The sequence below is a fragment of the Podarcis gaigeae genome (assembly GCF_964106915.1).
Source record: "Podarcis gaigeae genome assembly, chromosome: 10".
In the NCBI taxonomy this organism is placed as follows: Eukaryota; Metazoa; Chordata; class Lepidosauria; order Squamata; family Lacertidae; genus Podarcis; species Podarcis gaigeae.
The window spans coordinates 33,029,537-33,049,977 of NC_139686.1; the positions used below are offsets into that span (position 1 = coordinate 33,029,537).

At 44.3% G+C, this 20,441-nt stretch overlaps 1 protein-coding gene across 5 annotated transcripts in view; it reads left to right on the top strand.

Annotated features, from left to right (window-relative positions):
- The window catches only part of GSG1 (germ cell associated 1), a 108,343-nt gene that overhangs the window by 85,110 nt on the left and 2,792 nt on the right, over positions 1 to 20,441 (top strand). For 4 of the 5 annotated variants that reach the window (XM_083698760.1, XM_083698762.1, XM_083698761.1 and 1 more), the window contains 5 exons: positions 6,706 to 6,805; positions 13,095 to 13,419; positions 16,411 to 16,458; positions 18,937 to 19,089; positions 19,684 to 19,795. In XM_083698760.1, coding sequence (XP_083554886.1) covers positions 13,095 to 13,419; positions 16,411 to 16,458; positions 18,937 to 19,089; positions 19,684 to 19,795 — 638 coding nt within the window. In that variant the 5' untranslated portion in view covers positions 6,706 to 6,805. Of the gene's footprint in view, positions 1 to 6,451; positions 6,613 to 6,705; positions 6,806 to 13,094; positions 13,420 to 16,410; positions 16,459 to 18,936; positions 19,090 to 19,683; positions 19,796 to 20,441 lie in introns of those variants that run through there. The other variant, XM_083698763.1, reaches the window with a different exon arrangement.

The window sequence follows — 20,441 nt, forward strand, 5'->3', positions numbered from 1 at the left end:
CTGTTTCACACCTGACACAGGAAAGGCAGCAAAGAATACGTACGCACCGCTGCTTCTCTCAGTGGTTGTGATATGCAAAGCCTGAGGTGGCCTTCAGGGCCTAAGCAAAGAGGCAGAGGAAGATCTTCCGAAGGGAAACTCTGAAATAATCTCTGGCCGCCTGTCTCTCTTTGTGTGTGGCGGGGGTGGGGGTGGGGGTCTCTCTCTTGAAACAGACCCTTCCAAGGACCTACATTCCTTGGCTTCACTTAAAAGAGTTCCCACATCTGGGAGAGGAAAGGAAGAAAAGAAAGGAGGCTTTGTCTGTTTTTTGTGTTGTGGGCGTGTTTTTAGTAAACATGAGTGAATTGCATGTTTCAAGATGGAACTTCGTTTCAGAAGAAGGACAGCCGCACCTTTGATAAAAGGGTGCATTGACTAGACTAGAGGATAGTCATAGTGCCTGTCCCGTGCTTTTTTATCCCTCCCATTTCTTTTTGTTGTGTTGGAGGAGCACCAGAGTGCTTCTGGAGCTAGGGATAAGTCAATCCCAGTTTCTCTGCATTTCTAGTTTTTACCTTCTGAAGTTTGCTTCTCCACATTTCCACAGCTCTTCCTGTTTTTTTAAAAAAAGAAAAAAACATCATGAACATTCACCAGCATTTTTGTGCCCATTCTTCCCAATGTGCACATGCTGTATGCAATTTTGCCTAATGCACACAATTTCACAAAGTATTTTCCCGTAATGTGATGCATTTTTGTGTTATTGTTGCAGATATATGCATTTTATGCATACTTTACACTAGTAAGTGCATATTTTACTTGGCTGGAGAACAGCACCTCAGAATTTGGAGAAGCATGGATTTCAAAGAATGGTTGTGTTTCTGTTTGCATATTGTTTTGGATATTGTTAATTAGAAAGGTTTGCCTTTAAATGTGAACTGAATCAGATTTCCTCCCTATCCCTCACTATATAGAGGTCCATCATTTCCTCTTCTCCCCGCCCCCACTTTCCTGAGTGAGATTTTTTGTTTCCTTGGGAGAATGAAAGGTAATAACAAGCCTATTCATATTTCCTGAGTTTATCATACTTTGCTCCTGTTGTCCCTAAGTCTGTATGAAGTTTCCTTTCTGGTCAATTGTCCTTTCAATTTAGAGAGTTGCTATAGTGAGCTTCATTCCCCTCAGAAGCTAGAATGTTTGTGAATATTCCCAGACTTCACATACTGTCACTGCCCACAGGTGCATGCTATAATGACCGCTCCCCACTTAAAACGGGGGGGGGGGTGCCCTTTGCATGGACGCGCGCAGCCCTAGATCTGGAGCGGCCCCATCAGCATAGGCTTGGCTTTGCCTTCCCTCAGGTGGGATACCTGGAGGTCCCCGCCTACCTCAGTCAGTTGTCCAATCCCACCTGGGGGAAGCGTTGCCACGGAGACCAGGCCAGGTAGGGGAGGGATTACCTGCCCACACAATAGAGGGAGGATCTTACCTGGGAATTCTCACTTGGCTCCAGAGCTTACTGCCTCCCCTAGGAATTGAGTAGAAGATCAAGCTTTGTTTTTAAACATTAACACAGAATTATGTCCATTTTATTGCTTCCTGTTTTAGCACTCAGAGTGATTTGATTTTGTGTACTGCTCAAAATGGACGAGGCTTCTGTACAAACTTAAAACAGCTTGCCACATTGTTTTATTAATGCTCAAAAACCTTATTCCATTGCAAAAGAAAATACCTACTACTTGAGTAAAGGTTTCATTCTGTTTGGCCAAGAAGCCTCTGGAAAATTAATTTGGAGGTCTCATGTAAATGATTGAATATACCACAGATTCGTCCCTCAATTCAGACCCTGTGCTAATGAGATTGTATGAGATCACTGATGAGATTGGAACAATACACCTCTAATTAGCACCTTATTTGAATGGAATAGCATCTCACATTTCTAAGCTGTGCTTTTTATAGACATCCTGGTTTTGAGAAAGGAGGGGGAAATATTTCAAATATTTGCTCAACCCAAATGAACCTTCCTCCTATGAAACTCACATGGAACAAGGCCAGTCTTAGTGTGTACATTCCCTTCCTTTTATATTTATATTGCATCATGATGTGTCAAAGTTTGCTGTGACTTAGCAATATCTTTATTCCTTGTCACAACTGTAACATTCTTATGGCATTGCTGGACATCTCATTCCTCTTGTTCATCCCCAAGCTAGGAGCAGCCTCATTAAAGCAGCAACTTGCAAGCAAATTCTTGATGCAGATGACTGCGACATTTCAACATGACTTTCTGGTTTCTTTTGAGCACAGTAGCTACATGCACAGCATCTCAATTCTGTGTAATGTTTCTGTTTGTCAACCGCACCCTCCCGCTCCTCAGATTTCTGCATGTTCATTCAGAGGTGCTCCTCCCTTCCTCTTTTCTTCATACCATCGCTGGCTGACAAAAACAAGCCCCGGTCACCAACGGCAGGGTCCAATTGCTTAATCTTACTCTTTTCTCCAGAAAGGAATTTTTATTGGGATGCATTTCTTAGCAGCACTGTAGGGGGCAGCAGAGATCCTCACCTTAAGATTCGTCCTCCATTCCCTGCCCTGTCAGGCCACAGGAAATATTCATCTCAGAGCTGCCCCCTGCTTTGGGTTTGGACTGATGCGGAACAGTGGTACAGTTTTACTCCATGCTGTCCATCAGGTTGCTAGCTCTTGTCTCCAGAATGCAGCCCTGTATAGAGAAGTTTTTAATGTTTTATGTTTTACTGTGCTTTATATTGTTGGAAGCTGCCTTGGACAACCCGAAGTCACTCTGCTTTTTTGTTCTTTTGATCTTCTCTGCTTTGGACAAACCACCACAAATCAAACCCAGATAATCTGATTTTTTAAAAATGCTTGTCAGGAATAGGGTGGCAAGCAGTCCACTAGGGCTACTTAGGTACTGCCTTCCCAATGAAAATATCAAGCATGCATTTATTTATTTTATTTTATTTATTTTATTTTATTTTATTTTATTTTATTTTATTTTATTTTATTTTATTTTATTTTATTTTATTTTATTTTATTTTATTTTATTTTATTTTATTTTATTTTATTTTATTTTATTTTATTTTATTTTATTTTATTTTATTTTATTTTATTTTATTTTATTTAAACAAACCTCGAAATCTCAAGATCTCACACTTTCCTATGCCCCACACATTTTTATACTTCTCTTTGAAGTCAGAGGAGCTCTGCAGATCTTTCTGTCAATCTCCTGTTCTCCGGCCAGTCAGAGCTTTGCACCACCCAGTCAATCCTAATCCCCAAAGTCCCAAAGCGGTCCCTCCCATGTGGGGAGAATCAGAGGGTGTTTTGGGTAAGTTTGCCAACTGATAATAGAAGAAAATGCCCTGCCCTGCTCTTGTGCCTTTAATGAGAAGTTGAATGCCGAAGGTGAAGCTAGGGACACAGTACTTTGACCAGCTCATATTGCTGTCAAAGGTTCAGGAAGAGGGCTTGGTCCAAAGAGTTGGCTTGGCTGCTCCAATCCTTGCTTGCACAGAGCGAAAGCATGTAAACCCAAGTGTGATTCATACCCTGTGATTCATGCACATGATTTCCATGGGAAACAAGCATATTTTTGATGCCACCTACAGCAGCTTACACATGCTCAAGAGTACAGGCGTCGGCTTTCTGCAAAAGAGGAGCCTTGAATATGTGGATAGCGATGAGGAAGCCCCTGTAGCTCACATCAGCTTTGCTGGAGAAATAAGCCGAGCTACTTCTCACCAAACTGGGAAGCAGGGTGCCTGATTTGCAGGCCAAAGCTTGGTTCATCCCCCTGTAACACCCCAAATCCTCTCCCTTTCACTCACATGGCCCCTGGTCCCTAACCTGCTCTCTTTAAACCCCACTGACTGGCCAGACCAGCAGCTGCAGAACTACAACTGCAGGGAGAACTATCTCCCTCCCCAAAACCCCTTCGAAGATGCCATTTCCCAAGGGCATCCTTAGGAAAATCATATTTTCCAGGATTCCTTGGGACCTTTTGTCCTGGCACAAGGCTCTGGAGTTTTCCCTCTTTTGATCTCCCCACAGCACCTCTGCCAGGGATTGGAGGCTGGCTGAGTGAAAGTGCCATGGACTGGCCAAGTCAGGATGAGGACTTCGTCATCCGCAACTCACATGTAATGCTGGTGAAATAAGTGCATTGTTCCCTTCCTAGAAATTATCTCTGTGCGGGAAAACGGTTTTGTTTGTGGGAAACAGACCTCACGAGTAATATCCAGCCCCAGCCAGACACTCCTCATTGCCTAAAGCCAGAGGAAGAGGAATTACACAGTACAAACTGTTGCTATAGCAACCACTACCACACCCACTGGCACAATGTGATTAAATTATGGGCTGGGCATTCCTGTTTTCCACACATAGGAAAACAACTGTCTGAATACCAATGACCCCCAACACAATTGCTTGACTTGTTTTTACAACTCTGCAACAATTATATCACACAATTCCCCGTATAGGTACCCCACTGTATGTCTGTCTGTCCTAGAAACTTCTTCTTCTGTGATAGATATGTATCTAGCTTAACAGTTTGCCCAGTTTATATTATATGTGTCTATCCCTCACAGCTAAGTAACCACTGCCATCTCCCAATTCCTTAATTCCTGACACATTGTGTTGTCTTCAGGGAAACGGGTCATAGGTTAGTGGCAGAGCATCTGATTCGCATGAAGAAGGTTCCAGATTTTATCCCTGGCATCTCCAGGAAGAGGTGGGAGAGACCCTCCCCCAACTGAAACCCTAAAGACCCACTGCAGATCAGTGTAGACAATACGGACAATCAGCACCAAACTCTTTTTTTAATGCTTCATTGAGTGACCATACGTCTCTGTTTCCCTCCCCCGATCTCTTTTACTAAAAAAAGAAAGCATTTTCCAGATATGTATATTTCCCCCCTGTTAGCATAGTAGTGGCTTGTGTACTATCCAGTCTCTAGGTACTTATTGTAAACTTACGTAATTCCGCTCCCCCCCCCCCCCCCGCCTTTCCACTGAATAAATCAAAGTCCCCTTTGGGCTGGACAGAGAACATCTTTCCAATGTTCCCAGTTTTCTCCAGAAAGAGACTGCATAATTGGCAATTAAGGCTTAATAGCATGAGCTTGAGAAATCCCTGGTTCAAATCTCCCCTCAGCCTCAGTCCACTCACCACCTGCTGTGTGAGGATGCTCATATTGATTAGTCTGTCACTGTGCCCTTTTGCGCCAGAAGCAGTTTAGTCCTGCTGGCCACACGACCCGGAAAGCTGTCTGCGGACAAACGCCAACTCTCTCGGCCTAAAGCGAGATGAGTGCCGCACCCCATAGTCACCTTTGACTGGACTTAACCATCCAGAGGTTCTTTACCTTTTACCTTATTGATTCGTATTGATCAGTAAAACTACGGTAACTTGCTTTACGGTGTTGTTGTAAGGATTACCAAGATAAGACCAAGTTCCTTATCCCTGGGCTAAACATCCATTCAAGTGACATAACTGAGGCTGGCAAGACTTTCTTTGAGGAGCGCTTCTAGATTAGGACCCAGCACCTTTTGCAATAGTGGAAATCCCGCCACTTCTGTGACATAATTCAGAATGAATGAACAAATTTGGAAATAATCAACCCATGACGGAAATGAGACATTTGGTCAGGACCCTCAGAAATTTGAGGCTTTGTTAAGACAGACAGAGAGAAATGGGTAACGGGTGCTCACATTCCACTTCTAAGCTTACAATTTCACATGATGCAGGACCAAAAAGTCCTATTGTGGCTCTATCTGATCTTCATATTTATGTAACTGGCATTTTTTGAGCATTGGAATGCCTCCCCCCCCCCCAATGTATAGGATTCATACACACACACACACACACACACAGCAACTCCATGATATTCTCTCTCCCCCCCCCCCCCCCGGCTTTTTCTTTTCTTTTAGAAAACTATCTCTCTCACGCTCTCTGTTGTTCTTTCTCATTCATTTGAATGAACTCTGGAGTCTACTTTACTAAGAGTAGACAAGACACAGCTGCTGGGGGACCCACAAGACTTTGGATCTTTGTGGCAGAACACAAGGCTGAGCATTTTTTGCGCATCTGTTGCCATTGCAATGAATGGCGGCCACGCCACAAGGCTTGGGGAGGAGGAATTGTGACAAACACCCCTCTTTGGATAATAAGCTCTGATTCCGGAGCTTTCTAATACCCAGTATTAAGTCATTTCCTATTTTTAAAATCTCCGGAGGGGTTTGATGCCTTTCATAGTAGGGGATTTGTGAAAGCCAATCACGTCTCCCCATCAAATGTAGTTACCAGCTAAAAATGCGCATCCCACGTATACTGCTGCTAAGGAAGGGTTAAAGAGCTAAATAAAGGTTACAATCTGAGTGGAATTACTTAGGGCTCAAGCAAAAAGACAAAACAAAAAAACACTGTCATTTGAGTCTGTCTCCAGCTTTGAGAGGTCTAGCAGTCTCGGTGCTATTGCCCTGGGAAGGATACTTCCTTTGCAGAAGCCAAGGAGTGAAAAGGACCATCTCCTGGGAATTTTTAAAACTCAAGTGGGCAAAAAAGAGAAGCTGTAGGGTTGGATGTAACCAGCCCCTCATCGGATGAGCTGCCTGGGTATGGCTGATTCTCTCTCTCTCTCTGCATTTCTCTGTGCCTTGTCCTGTCTTGGTGTTCCAGTTTGTGATGAAGTCCCCCATCTCTTTCCAGGGCTGCTACCAAGAACTCGTCATTGAAGCACCACTGGAAGAAACCTCCTGTGCCCCCCATGAGGAGCTATGAAGAGCTGTGCCATCTTTGAGAGTCACAGGTGGGGTGTTGCCCTTTGAACTGGGAGGGCAGGGCTGCCGATTCAGCACATCTCATCTCTACCGGGGGAGACCACTTGGGTCCTGCCTGTGGGCTTGCCATGGGGCATCTGTTTGGCCATTGTGAGAATGGGATCCTGGAACAGATGGGCTCTTGGCCTGATCCTGCATGTCTCTCCTTATGTTCTTATGACTAACATTGACTCGGTGTCATTAAGTATCACCCATTGAGACTTGACCTGAATAGGCATATGTAGCATCACGGTAATGTGAACAGTGCAAAGAGACAGTGCTGAAACGCTGAACTTTATTTCATCATTACTTTCCCTCATATAATTGACTAACCCCAGGGCAAATATTTATCTGCCTCATTTGATAGTGAGTACAGGAAGATCCTACCAGCATTTGTAGGAATCAAGTGTTGGGATCATCATGCATAAGGGATGCTGAGCCTAACTTAACCATGACCTTAAATATATATGCTTGGATACCAAATGTTAGTACAGCAGTTGCCTGCTTGTCCTCCCTCCCACCCTCCAAAATAAGATATATCCCTTGTAGATATGCTTATCTATGGAAAAGGGATGAATGGCGCATTGTTTTCATATTCGAAATCATCATGCTAATATGTCAAAGGATCACCTTAGATAGTGGAAAGTGGCAGAAGATGATACTAGGAAGAGAATTGGGAGCAGCGAGATATGGGCACAATAAAGAATAAGGGATTTGGGCTTTGTCTCTCAAAACAAGTATATTGTGAAAGCCCAATTCTAGGTGGATGGACACAGCAAAAGCAGGGAGATGATGCAGCAGGTATTTTCAAGATAATTGGTTTGATTATATAAAAATTCTAGGGTGGTATCACAAATATTCCATAGTCACAGAGGGAGGAGAAGGAGGTTAAATGCATTCAGAGAAAAAAGAAATGCAAATGTTTTTAAACATTGCTTTTAAAAATCAATAATTAAAAGGAGGAAAGAGTCTTTTACCCTTCCAGTGGTAGGAGATTTTCAAAAACTGGAGCAAATGGGATTCCACCCCTCAGAAAGAATTATAAGGAAGGAGTGCCACCTACTGTTGGGATAAATAACTGCCACTGTTTGCTTTGTATTCCTTTCCCTAGATATCAGTTTTATAAATCTCTGCAGAGTTAAAATCAAAGTGCAGAAAAATGTAGTGTGCAGTTCCCCATCTGGTTGGCCACTGTGAGGACTGAACGCTATCCTAGATGGGCTTTTGGTCTGATCCAACAGGCATTTTCCTGTGTTCTCCCATACCACTAGGTCCAGGGTCCACTGGAAATGTAGAGACTTTGTGCATCTGAGAGTTTGTTTATGCAACAGCCTACACATTCAGGTCATTCTGCTGAGGGTGCTGGCAAGTGTTAGATAAGTGTGGAGAAGGAGGATCTGTGCACATGTGGGTAAGAGACAGGAAAACCATCAAAGCAAATAGAATACTCAACCCCCGTGTCTATATTATCTAGAGTTAAAGTAGCCTCAAGAGAACTAGTTCAGGGTTAGGGTAAAATTTCAGACACTGTGAATCCCTCAGCCTTACTCTAGTGGTGCGGCTGCAGTGCCAGAAGCCAATAAGCTGCTCTGATTCCCCAGGGGGACACTAAATTAATCAGTCCTCCACTGAGTACACCAATTTTAAAAACACTCCCTACTCCAGTTAGATAGTTATGTAAGGGATGATGCCTACCTCAAGGACTTCCTAATCCTGTGTAATCCAACAAAAACTAAATTGCACACCTGGCAATTTGTGCAGCTGTGTGCTCTCTGGTCCCCGTGCTCTCGCTCCAAGCCTCATGTTGGAAATTTTGAATTAAAATGAAATGCTATCAGAAAGTTTAAAGTAGCAACAGTGCCAAATTTCCAGTCCTTGGAATATGTTCATTCTCCCCCCCCCCCATTCACATGACACGGATCTAAGGTAGCCAGGTGCAAAAGAAGAGAGGCCTCCTGCACTTTAAAAAATTGTGTATAAGAAAAGGGGATTTCAGCAGGAGTGGCTTGTGCAAGCTCTTCAGCACAGCTCTGGGCAGGAGTCCTATCTTCTCTTGCACCTGAACAGCGTAGGGATGTCTGATCCAGAACACCTGAACACATGAATGGTAGAAGTATGGATGGGGACAGGTGTGCAGTGGAGTAGCGTGGGTTGTCAGCACTCAGGGCAAGGCAAGTAATTTGTGCCCCCTAACCCGTGGATTTGGACCCCCTAACCCGTGGATTTGGACCCCCTAACCCTAACCCCCAGATGTTGCGCCCGGTGCGGCCAGCCCCCCCTGCACCCCCCATGCTACGCCACTGCAGGTGTGCAAACCTCACCTCCAATGTCCTTGCACGCAGTGCACCTCCCTTAGTCCTAGAGAAGGTCTGCATGGGGTTTCAACTCACTTTTGCTGAAATGTAAGTATACACATCTGTGAGATTGTGGACCCTGTTTTACCCTGATCACTGGGAGAGCTCTACTTGCAGAAGCCCCCTGCTGACTTTCCCCGTACAACAGATTTTCAGCATTTTCAGCATTTGCATATTCAGGCATATGACTGAAGAGACATAGATATATTTGCATCACGTATGAAACAATACCAATATGAAAAATCAGTTTATCTTTCCTGACCACATGCACCCCTTGCCTCTCTTGGTAAGGCTGAAGTCATGGAGAAGCATCAGTGGCTGCCCCAGATTTTGTGCCACGGGCCTTTTACACCTGAGCTGAGGCCCACCAACTCATTCTGAACTGTTGCCAGTTTAATTGCCACTGGTCATGAATGACTCCAGCTCTGTTTTCCCTGAAAGATTTCCTCCTGCAGTGAATGGAGGTCACCTCTTATGCTTAATCCCAGCCTGCAATACCAATCTTTCTCTCTGTAATCTCCCGGAACAGCTGTGCTGTGATTGCATTGTGGATTATAAAATGCCCATTTCCCGCAAAACAGCTGCTGACTGGATGGACAGCATTTAATAATCACTGAGGAGTCTGAAGGGAGGGGGCGTCTGAGATTTTTTTTGGAGGGTGGGTGGGTAAAGGAGGAGGAAGAGGTGTAAGGGGGTCAGGATGAGTTTGACATCTGCAAACCTAGCTGGAAGATGTGCAGAATTCAAGGCAATCCCAGAACCTGACATTCAGTGCAGCTTGCACATTAAACCGCAGCAACTGGAAAAGCCTTCAGAAAGGTAATTGTCTCTGTCATACGTTGCAAGCTGCTATAATTATTGCAACCCACTCTAGAAACTTAGAGTGAAGGATGGGTAAGAAATATAATGTTGATGATGCTTTGACATGTTATAAAGCTGTTGCAGTGGAGGGGAAGCATTCTGCAAGTGGCGGAAGTAATCTAGAGTGGCCATGTGTCCTACTTTATCCAGGGCACCCTCTATTTGAAGCATTCTCAGGGGCCAGGCCTTTATTTGAATGAAGCACATGAGTGAAGACTGACTAGGCATACAGATCCCACCTACTTTGCAATTCCTGAAACAATCAAGAAACCAAAATGTGGCTTCCTTTTGAAATCCACACTTCTGTGAATGTTGCAATGTAGTTTTCCAGCAACAAACACACACACAAATGTATGTATTAGGGGGGGAATTGGATACAAATGCATCCCTTGATGAAAGCAACATGTAAAACTGCATTGAATTAGAAAATAGTGCTGACAAAATGTATTTATTAGATATGCACACTAATATGCTGACAATTTTTCATGAGGGTTTTTTAAAAAAATCATAAACTGATGCATAAAGGTGGCAACCAGACTTTAGGGTGAAGGGCTGAAAAGTTAACGAATACTGAAAACCTGTAGAATGAGTATGTACCTTGGGTGGAGGTGGCTCTGCCTGTTGTGGTGTGATCTGAAATGGTCCTGCTTGGTTCAGATGTTGCAAATTGTGTTCAGCAAAGGTAATGCGGTGGGGAGCCTGCTCCAAGTGCATGCATGGGCTTTGCCTGTCTGTTCAAAACCTGATGGTGCAATTGAAAGAATGGAATGTTAATTGCATGAAGAGACCATCCCTGTTATCATACAGAACAAGGAAGTTTATTATCCATTTAGATAGGGCAAGAAGGTGTGAACTGTACAGTGGTACCTCGGGTTAAGAACTTAATTCGTTCTGGAGCTCTGTTTTTAACCTGAGGTACCACTTTAGCTAATGGGGCCTCCTGCTGCCGCTGCACAATTTTTGTTCTCATCCTGAAGCAAAGTTCTTAACCCAAGGTACTATTTCTGTGTTAGCAGAGTCTGTAACCTGAAGTGTCTGTAACCCGAGGTACCACTGTATAAGTGTCGCTGTTGGTGCAGGCTTGAGATGGGGTGGTCCAGTGCCAAGTCCAAGATAGTTACTTACACACACACACATAGCGCGCACCTGGCCTCGATCTGGCTGCTCTTAGTGGTGCTTTGTTCCGCAGGGCCCTTGCTTCCTCTCACTCTGCACCTGGCCCCAGCCGTCTCTGCTGAACCTTCACCCAGTGGGTCACTCCATCCTCTGCTCTCCAATGCCCTACATCACCCCCTTAGTCTTCACAATACTCCTCCTCTATGTGCCTACGCTGTAGAGTGTTGTGTTGACCCTTGAGGCTTGCCTCTCCTTTCCTTAAATAGGGCACTACAATTAGGACAGGTTCCAATCTGAATCGGCTACAGGGGCAGCGACAGCCCTGTCTTAGCCTGGCCAGGCAAGGCTGTGAGCGTTTCCTCAGGAATCTCTCCACCTTCTCTCCAGGCTGCTGACTACATGAACACAGCCATTCGCTTCCTCATCTAGGCAAACAGCATTGTTTTCCCCTCCTTCCCCGCCTATGAGCTCAATTTGACAGCGACAGTGGAGAGAAGGGGGGGGGGCGTTTGGACTCCCTTCTTGGTTGGATCAGGCCCCTCTGGTCCCCTGCTCACTCCCCAGTCCCTGCTGCTGCTGCTGCTGCTGCCCCCTTCGAGGTCTCCTATATCCGCCTCATCCTGGCAACTCGGCATAGGGCACTCTTCACCCTTGCAGTCACTTCCCCCCGAGCAAGCCTCACCCGGGTGAAGCTTGCCCTCAGTGCCAGTCTCCTCCCCCTCCCCTGAAGTGTCCCTCCGTCCCCTGCCTTTACTGGCACCCTCTTCCATGCCTTCTGTGTATGCCAAATCATGGGGCCCAGTGAAAAAAAGACAGTCATGGAACCAAGAAATTACACAAAACAAAAGAATTGCTGTGAAAATCCCTGAAACGAGAAGTAATCGACTATAGAATTGAATTAAATAACAAAAATAAAAAAATTTAAGGAAAAGTTAACCTAGAATTAAACAAAGACTTTACGAGATGCCGGCTACAAATCTTGTTTCACTGAACTAATCAGTTTCCTCAGAAGGAAATAAAGAAATCATAAACCTTAAATGATTTTAAGTGATATCAAACAAACTCAAGAGCAGGGCTGAAACGCTTCCTCAGGTTTACAAAAAAGGTATGAAAACCTCAATGACAAGTTTTAAACATAGCCCTATTTAAGAGATTTAAAATCATGGGGCCCAGGCTGGTCCATGACAATATGTAGCTAAAAAGAGAGAGGCTTGTTTATTGTTTACATTTGTTGGTTTGTCGGTTACACTTAAAGGCAGCGTATTTCTGGGCCCTCAGCTTTCCACCCATGTATGTCAGCAATGGGAGCATGTAGTCCTGTAAATGTTGCTGGACTCCCATCAGCCGTGGCCAACATGGCCAATGCTCAGGGACAACATGAGGCGTAGCCCATCAATTTCTGGTAGACTATAGATTCCCCATTGCTGGTGCATGTGACAGGTTTTCTTCCGCGAATGCTCTCCATTATATTGTACTGTCCATTAAACACTCTGGGCGGCTCCCAATCTAGTATTAAAAACAATACAGCATTAAATATTAAAAACTTCCCTAAACAGGGCTGTCTTCAGATGTCTTTTAAAGATAAGATAGCTGCTTATTTCCTTCACATCTGAAGGGTGGGCGTTCCACAGGGCAGGCACCGCTACTGAGAAAGCCCTCTGTCTGGTTCCCTGTAACCTCACTTCTCGCAATGAGGGAACTGCCAGAAGGCCCTCGGTGCTGGATCTCAGTGTCCGGGCTGAACGATGGGGGTGGAGACGCTCCTTCAGGTATACAGGACCGAGGCCGTTTAGGGCTTTAAAGGTCAGCACCAACACTTTATATTGCTGAATGTAGTTTGCAATGCCTGAAGCATCAGAGCTGAAATGTTTTTCCCAGATATTCCTTTATTTCCTTATGATTCATAAATCCCTGGAATTGAGGGAACTATCTTGCTTGTCTCTTGCAGATGAAGCTTTTGAAGATCCTCCCTTGGCGTCGGGCTGTTCTGGCAGTGGTCCTGAACCTGCTGGCTCTCAGCCTTTCCACCACAGCCCTGCTGGGCAGTTACTGGTGTGTGGGGACACAGAAAGTCCCCAAGCCTTTGTGCGGGAAGACTAAGAACACCAAGTGCATCGGTGCCCCCATGCCTCCTGACGGAGGGGCCAGCAATTCCTCTGCACCCTCCCAAGATGTGGTACACTATAGCTGGGAGACCGGGGATGATCGCTTTGCCTTCCGGTACTTCCACACAGGCATGTGGCTTTCCTGCGAGGAGAACATCGAAGGCTCAGGTAATCTCTCTAGTCTGCCTCTTCATTCATTCACTTCCATGTACTGCCTTTCTGCCGAAGCACTTAAGGAGATTGACATTTTATCATAACACAAGAGACATAACACAAAAGGTACTGACTCTTTCATACTGTTGCATAATGAAGTTACATAACGACCAGGTGGGATGGCTCTGGGAGAAATTGTTCTGGAAATGGAGGAGCCAAATGGCAATTTGTCCCAGCCAAGCCAATAGAGAAGGAATTTCTGCCTTGGCTTTCCCACTGAGGCAGTCAGTCAAAGGGTGAAGCTGGGAATGAGGACTTCTTCCTTTCATAATATTGTTGCACACCACCTCAGTCTCTGAGCGGTGCAAGGAAATGAGTATGGCTGCCAGCTTTTCAGTGCAGCAGGGGTGGGCTGACCTCTGACCTTCCAGATGTTGTTGGACTTCAACTCCCATCAGCCCCAGCCAGCATGGCCAACGGTCAGGGATGTTGGGAAATGCAGTTCAACAACATCTAGAGGACCACAGGTTAGCCACTGCAGCAACAAAGGTCTGCATGGGAACTTGCACCAAACTCAATTTAGGAACTACAGCATTATACTAGAAAAAATATTTCTTCTCAAAATTAACTATGAAGATGGGGGAATCTGTTGCATTGTGCTGACTGTGGGATCTGAATGGTTCCTGCTCAGTTCATCAATCCTTTTCTTATACAGTGGTACCTCAGGTTAAGTACTTAATTCGTTCCGGAGGTACGTTCTTAACCTGAAACTGTTCTTAACCTGAGGTACCAGTTTAGCTAATGGGGCCTCCCGCTGTCGCCGCTGCGCCGCCGCCACACGATTTCTGTTCTCATCCTGAAGCAAAGTTCTTAACCTGAGGTAATATTTCTGGGTTAGCGGAGTCTGTAACCTGAAGTGTATGTAACCTGAAGCGTATGTAACCCGATGTACCACTGTAATAAGAAGAGGGCCAATTTAATATGGTTTTAGTTCAATTCCCATTTTTGTCATCCAGCTAACATGGGACCCAAACAGCTACCTCTAGAGCACTTAGCTTTCCTCCCTCATTGTGAGGTTTTTGTGACATCCTGGGAGGAGAACCAGCCCCATAAAATCCCGATGTCAAATAATCATGCTCTTCAGGAAGCAAGCTCTACTGAAATAAACATTTTACACTCCCATAATGCATTCAGGAACAAGGTATGAGTAAGCAGGGTCAATTTTATTCACTTGCCCATGAAGTAGTACACAGAGTCTCAATGAAATGCGCAGCTGTCACAAAATGGGGAGGCATTCTGAACACCAAAAAGCTGGGTAAAATGATACAAAGGGACCTGGAGAGATTAGTTTTGCAGGCAGCGGGGGTGGAGAAGAAAACCTACAAAATAGTGTTCAGCTGGAGAGGACAAAATAACTTTCAAAAGGCAAACCTATATCTGGGGAATACAATCTGCAGAACCAGAAGCCTGAGAACCAATATAGTTAAGAAGGACTTTGCAGCAAAGGACGCACAGGTTGGACACTTGTTTATAGCCTGATATAAAACCACAGATAGACTTGGCAATTGTTGACACTACATGTGCAAGGCTACCACTTGGCCATTTTAAATCCATCTTAATCCCTTAATTTTTTACTTCCTGGAATTTGCTTTAGTAGAAATGAGAATTCTTAAATTTACTCACATTTAAAAGAACTAACTGACCGATGCCCAGATTTGCTTTCGGTGTTAGTTTGTTTCTGTGTATTTCCAGATCTATTGAACAGGTGATGTATGTTGTGAACATAAGAACATACCCTCCAACATTTCTCCAGTGAAAACAGGGACATCCTATTTAATAATAAATAAATAAATAAATAAATAAATAAATACCCTGCCCATTTGACTGGGTTACCCTGGGTGGCTTCCAACGTATATAAAAACATAATCAAACTTTAAACATTTAAAAAAACTTCAGCTGCCTTCTGAAGGTTATATAGTTACTTATCTCCATAACTCCATACCCTCAAACATTTCTCCAATGAAATTAGGGATGTCCTAAGTAAAATTGGGAAATTCCAGGATCAAATCAGAACCCAGGATGGCTTCTATAAATTCAGGACCATCCCTGGAAAATAGGGACACTTGGAGGGTCTGTAAGAACTGTTCCACAGAATCGGGCCAAAGGCCTATCTTATCCTGAATTCTGTTCTTACAGTAATGCCTTATCTTCAGAAGAAACCTTGAGAAGAAACTGCAATCCTGTGCACACTTAAGGAAATGAGTCTATAGATCTTAGACTTATTCCTAAACAAACATGCATAGGATTGGACTTTACTGCACATATCTCAGATGACATCCAGTGAACTACCATGGATCTAAGCCCCAGTTCTCAAGGCTGCTCTGGCCCCCAAAACAGGCCCAAGACTTGAACAAATTCAGCCAGCATCAAAAAGAACAAAATTTAATGTGAACACATAGGGGTGGGTGGACATTTGAGTGGAGAGAGAGAGAGAGATTTTGAATGAAAAAGTCAATTGATTGCAAGGATTAACTAGGGAAGTAGAGCTCGCTCTCTCTCTCTCTCTCTCTCTCTCTCTCTCTCTCTCTCTCTCTCTGTGTGTGTGTGTGTGTGTGTGTATTTGTAAGTATGTGGGGGATGGACAATCAGTCATGAATCCTCGAAGATTGACTAAGGTTGAATGTGGCCCTCAAGCAAAAATAAACAAAACCATTAGCCACAGCCACATCCAATCCTGGCATACATTCTGATCAGTATTCTAAACTGGACATGGTTCTTGCATTTCAAATGGATACTATTCCCCTCTCCTGCCTACCTCACAGCATAGGGCTGAGAATTGGAGAGACAGCCAATGGCAGTCATCCGTTTACTCTTAGAACATAGAAGAACATAGCCAAGAAGCAATCAAAAACATTGAACAATGTTAACACTATAATCTTGATTTAAGAGCTGACTTCTCCTTCCTGCAGCTCCTGGGATAACTTTACCATTCTGTTTTCTTTTCAGATGAGAAATGTCGCAGTTTCATTGAGCTTTCACCTCCAGCAGAGAGAGGTAGGAATAAGTCCCACCCCAGACTGGTTTGGACCAGCGCAACCTTTAGAATGGGCATGATCCCATGATCAAGAACAGCTGTATCTGGATATTTGCCATTTGTTACTTTTTGGCAAAGCACTTCTGTCTCATGACATGCTTCTGTTTTATGACTTTTGATGCAGAGACTTCTAGCTTCTTTTTCTGGTTTCTCATTTCTCCAGTTTTAACAAAAGTGCCCGTAAAAATAACATGGATTTATTTGGGTTTGGTAACTAAAATAGCAATGAAAACATGGTTAAGCAACATGTTTGAACATCTGAGAAAGCCTGAGTAGATGCTCAGTGTCTAGCATGGAGCAGTCTATAATAATAATAATAATAATAATAATAATAATAATAATAATAAATTAATTAGACATGAGTCAAAAGTTAATTGAATTTAAATCCCACTGAAATCCACAACACAGTTAATCATGACTAACATTCCATTGAATTTAATGAGGTTTTTTTCTGGATGCAACCCACTATAAGTTGAAACCTGCCCAAAACCCCAGAGTTCTTTATTAAGCAGGTGGGTGTTGGTCATACTCTGATCAGCAGGCCTCTGTGATATTTATTTGAACTTATTTTCAGTACTATTATGATCCATATCACCATATTGCTAATACAGGCCTTCCCTTCCATGCCTATCCAAAGGCTCAAACAAGCTTCATGTAGCTTAAAAGGTATGGCAATTAGCTGATAGAAATGGTGCACTACTCTAACTCCTCCATGTTTAAGGTCCTGAGGTCTTGTGTGCTCCCTTCTCTTCAAGCCTCTGTACTCCTAATTTCCTCTTATAATTTGGCTTTCGCTCCTCCTGACTAGGTTTCCAGATCCTGCTCTTTCCAATTACCTGTGTTGTTGGTCTGGGTGCCATCTAATGGCTTGCGTGGAGTTCCATTTCAGGGCTGTTATTTATGAGCCATTGGTCTTTCATTAGAGTGTTGTGAATGTCTGGCTGCTAAATAAATAGAGCAGGCCTGTGCACAGGATCCCTGGGTTTACTACTGGGTCCCTGGGTGTAGAGGATAAATAATAATAATAATAATAATAATAATAATAATAATAATAATAATAATAATTTATTTATACCCCGCCCATCTGGCTGGGTTTCCCCAGCCACTCTGGGCGGCTTCCAACAGAATATTAAAATACAATAGTCTATTAAACATTAAAAGCTTCCCTAAACAGGGCTGCCCTTAGATGTCTTCTAAAACTCTGGTAGTTGTTTTTCTCTTTGACATCTGGTGGGAGGGCGTTCCATAGGGTGGGTGCCACTACCGAGAAGGCCCTCTGCCTGGCTCCCTGTAACTTGGCTTCTCACAGTAAGGGAACCGCCAGAAGGCCCTCGGCACTGGACCTCAGTGTCCAGGCAGAACGATGGGGGTGGAGACGCTCCTTCAGGAATATTGGACCAAGGCCATTTAGGGCTTTTAAGGTCAGCACCAACACTTTGAATTGTGATCGGAAACATACTGGGAGCCAATGTAGGTCTTACAAGACCGGTGTTACGTGGTCTCGGTAGCCACTCCCGGTCACCAGTCTAGCTGCCACCTGCCAGGGCAGGTAGGGTCTCAGCCTGCGTACCAGATGGAGCTGATAAACAGCTGCCCTGGACACAGAATTGACCTGCACCTCCACGGACAGCTGTGAGTCCAAAATGACTCCCAAGCTGCGCACCTGGTCCTTCAGGGGCACAGTTACCCCATTCAGGGCCAGGGAGTCCTCCATACATGCCTGCCTCCTGTCCCCCCAAAACATTACTTCTGTCTTGTCTGGGTTCAACATCAATCTGATTGCCGCCATCCATCCTCCAACCACCTCCAGACACACAGAACCTTCACCACCTTCACTGGTTCTGATTTGAAAGAGAGGTAGAGCTGGGTATCATCCGCATACTGATGAACACCCAGCCCAAACCCCCTGATGATCTCCCCCAGCGGCTACATGTAGATGTTAAAAAGCATGGGGGAGAGGACAGAACCCTGAGGCACCCCAAAGGATGGTCCTTTATTTGAAGAAGCCCTGTTATCTGAAGGCCTACCTGGTTTAAAGGTAAAGAATTATAAGACGAGTTGTCCACCACCAGTTAACACATAGGCAGGAGACTGAGTGGGTGCACAAATCACTTGGTCACAGTCTTCCTTCCACGGTGAGGTGTATGTTATTTCTCTTCAAATTGTGGTCACTGTTTCTCAATGCGCATCTATACAAATAGAGTAGCAAACACAAATTGAATACAAATCTGTGTCTTATTTATGGGGCAATGCATATTATCTGTTTAGGTGATCATCCTACCTGCACGTCTTGCAACCTACCAACTCATAAATGCCGTCTATCCGCCATGTTTACCTTACTGGTTTGGCTGCCTTCCAGCGTAAGAGGAAAAGAGCAGACTTCAGCACTGCCAGCCTGTATCTCTGACTGATTTGTCTTTTCTGGTTGCACACAATAGGTATCCTCTGGTTGTCGCTTGGATCAGAGATGATTTACATAAGCTTGCTGCTCATTAGTTTCATCCTCCTGCTGGTGGAGATGTTGTACACAGGGAACCCAGTTTGTGGGCTGAAGCTCAATGCCTTTGCTGCTGTCTCCTCTGTCTTGTCAGGTGAGTGCCTCTCCCACTTTGGCATGGATGAGGAACTGGGGGGATTCATTAAGAGCATAGCAAAAGCAGGGCAAAAGCAGCTGGGAGCGTGAAGGGAAATGAGATGTGAGAAGCTGCTTTATTTCAACTCAGATTATTTATCCATCTAGCTCAATATGATCTACACCATGGATAGGGGACCTGTGGCCCTCTAGATGTTGTTGGGCCAGAACTCTCAACTTCCCTGACCATTAGCCACACTGGTTGGTGGCTGATGGAAGTCTGAGTCCAACAAATATCTGGATGGCCACAGGTTCCTTATCCGTGGTCTACACTGGCAGGAAGCGGCTCTTCAGAGTTTATGATGGTGCACATTCCCAGATGTAAAGGAGATGCTCTATTTCTGAGCTACAACCTTCCCCACAAATGAAAGGATGGAGAAAAATGCAACAGAAAATGGAAATAAGAGGGGAGAGACTGAGAACCGAGGGGCATTAGAGGCTAGAATTATGTTAATCCCATCAGAGAAGAATTTCCTAAGAACATCAAGCAAATGTTTCTTGTACCATCTGAATTGTGGCTTTGGGTGGATGACCTTCTTTCCTTTCTCTATAGGCCTACTGGGGATGGTGGCTCACATGATGTACAGCCAAGTTTTCCAGGCAACTGTTAACCTGGGGCCAGAGGACTGGAGACCGCACTCATGGGACTATGGTTGGGCCTTCTAGTATGTGCAATATTCATTTACTAAAATATGTTTGCCACTTTTCTTAAAAACAAATCAAAACACTTAACACTTGATTGATTGATTGATTGATTGATTGATTTTATACACTGCCCTATACTCACAGGTCTCAGGGCAGTTCACAGAATAAAATCAAAATATAAAACCACAAAATACATAATCAAAATAAGAGTAACAACCCAATAACATAGAAAGCTACTTTTACGGGCCCCTCCAGACTGCTGTTTTATTGCAGGTGTCTTCTGCAACATGTTCTTGACCCAATAATGCATTAGCGGTGGGTGAATTTATTCTCCTTTAGTTTCTTCTGAGATGTTTCCCCAATGCTACCACATGTTGCTGCCTGGAGGGGCAATAGTGTAAGACAAGTGCAACAAAAAATAAACCAGGACTTTTGTATGCAGCCAGGGCGAGGGACAAGTCATCAGTACAATGCCAGTAAACAGAGAAGCCTCACAAAGGCGGACAACCCAGAACTGGGCCTTGCAAGCAAGAGATGGTTCTCCAGAGGGTATTTAAATCACCCCAGAAGGATTTGGTGGGGTGGGGTTTTTGTAAATGCTGTGAATTAATTTCTTGAACATGGGTAACTAAGGGGTAAAGGTTAAGGGAAAGGAACCCCTGTTAG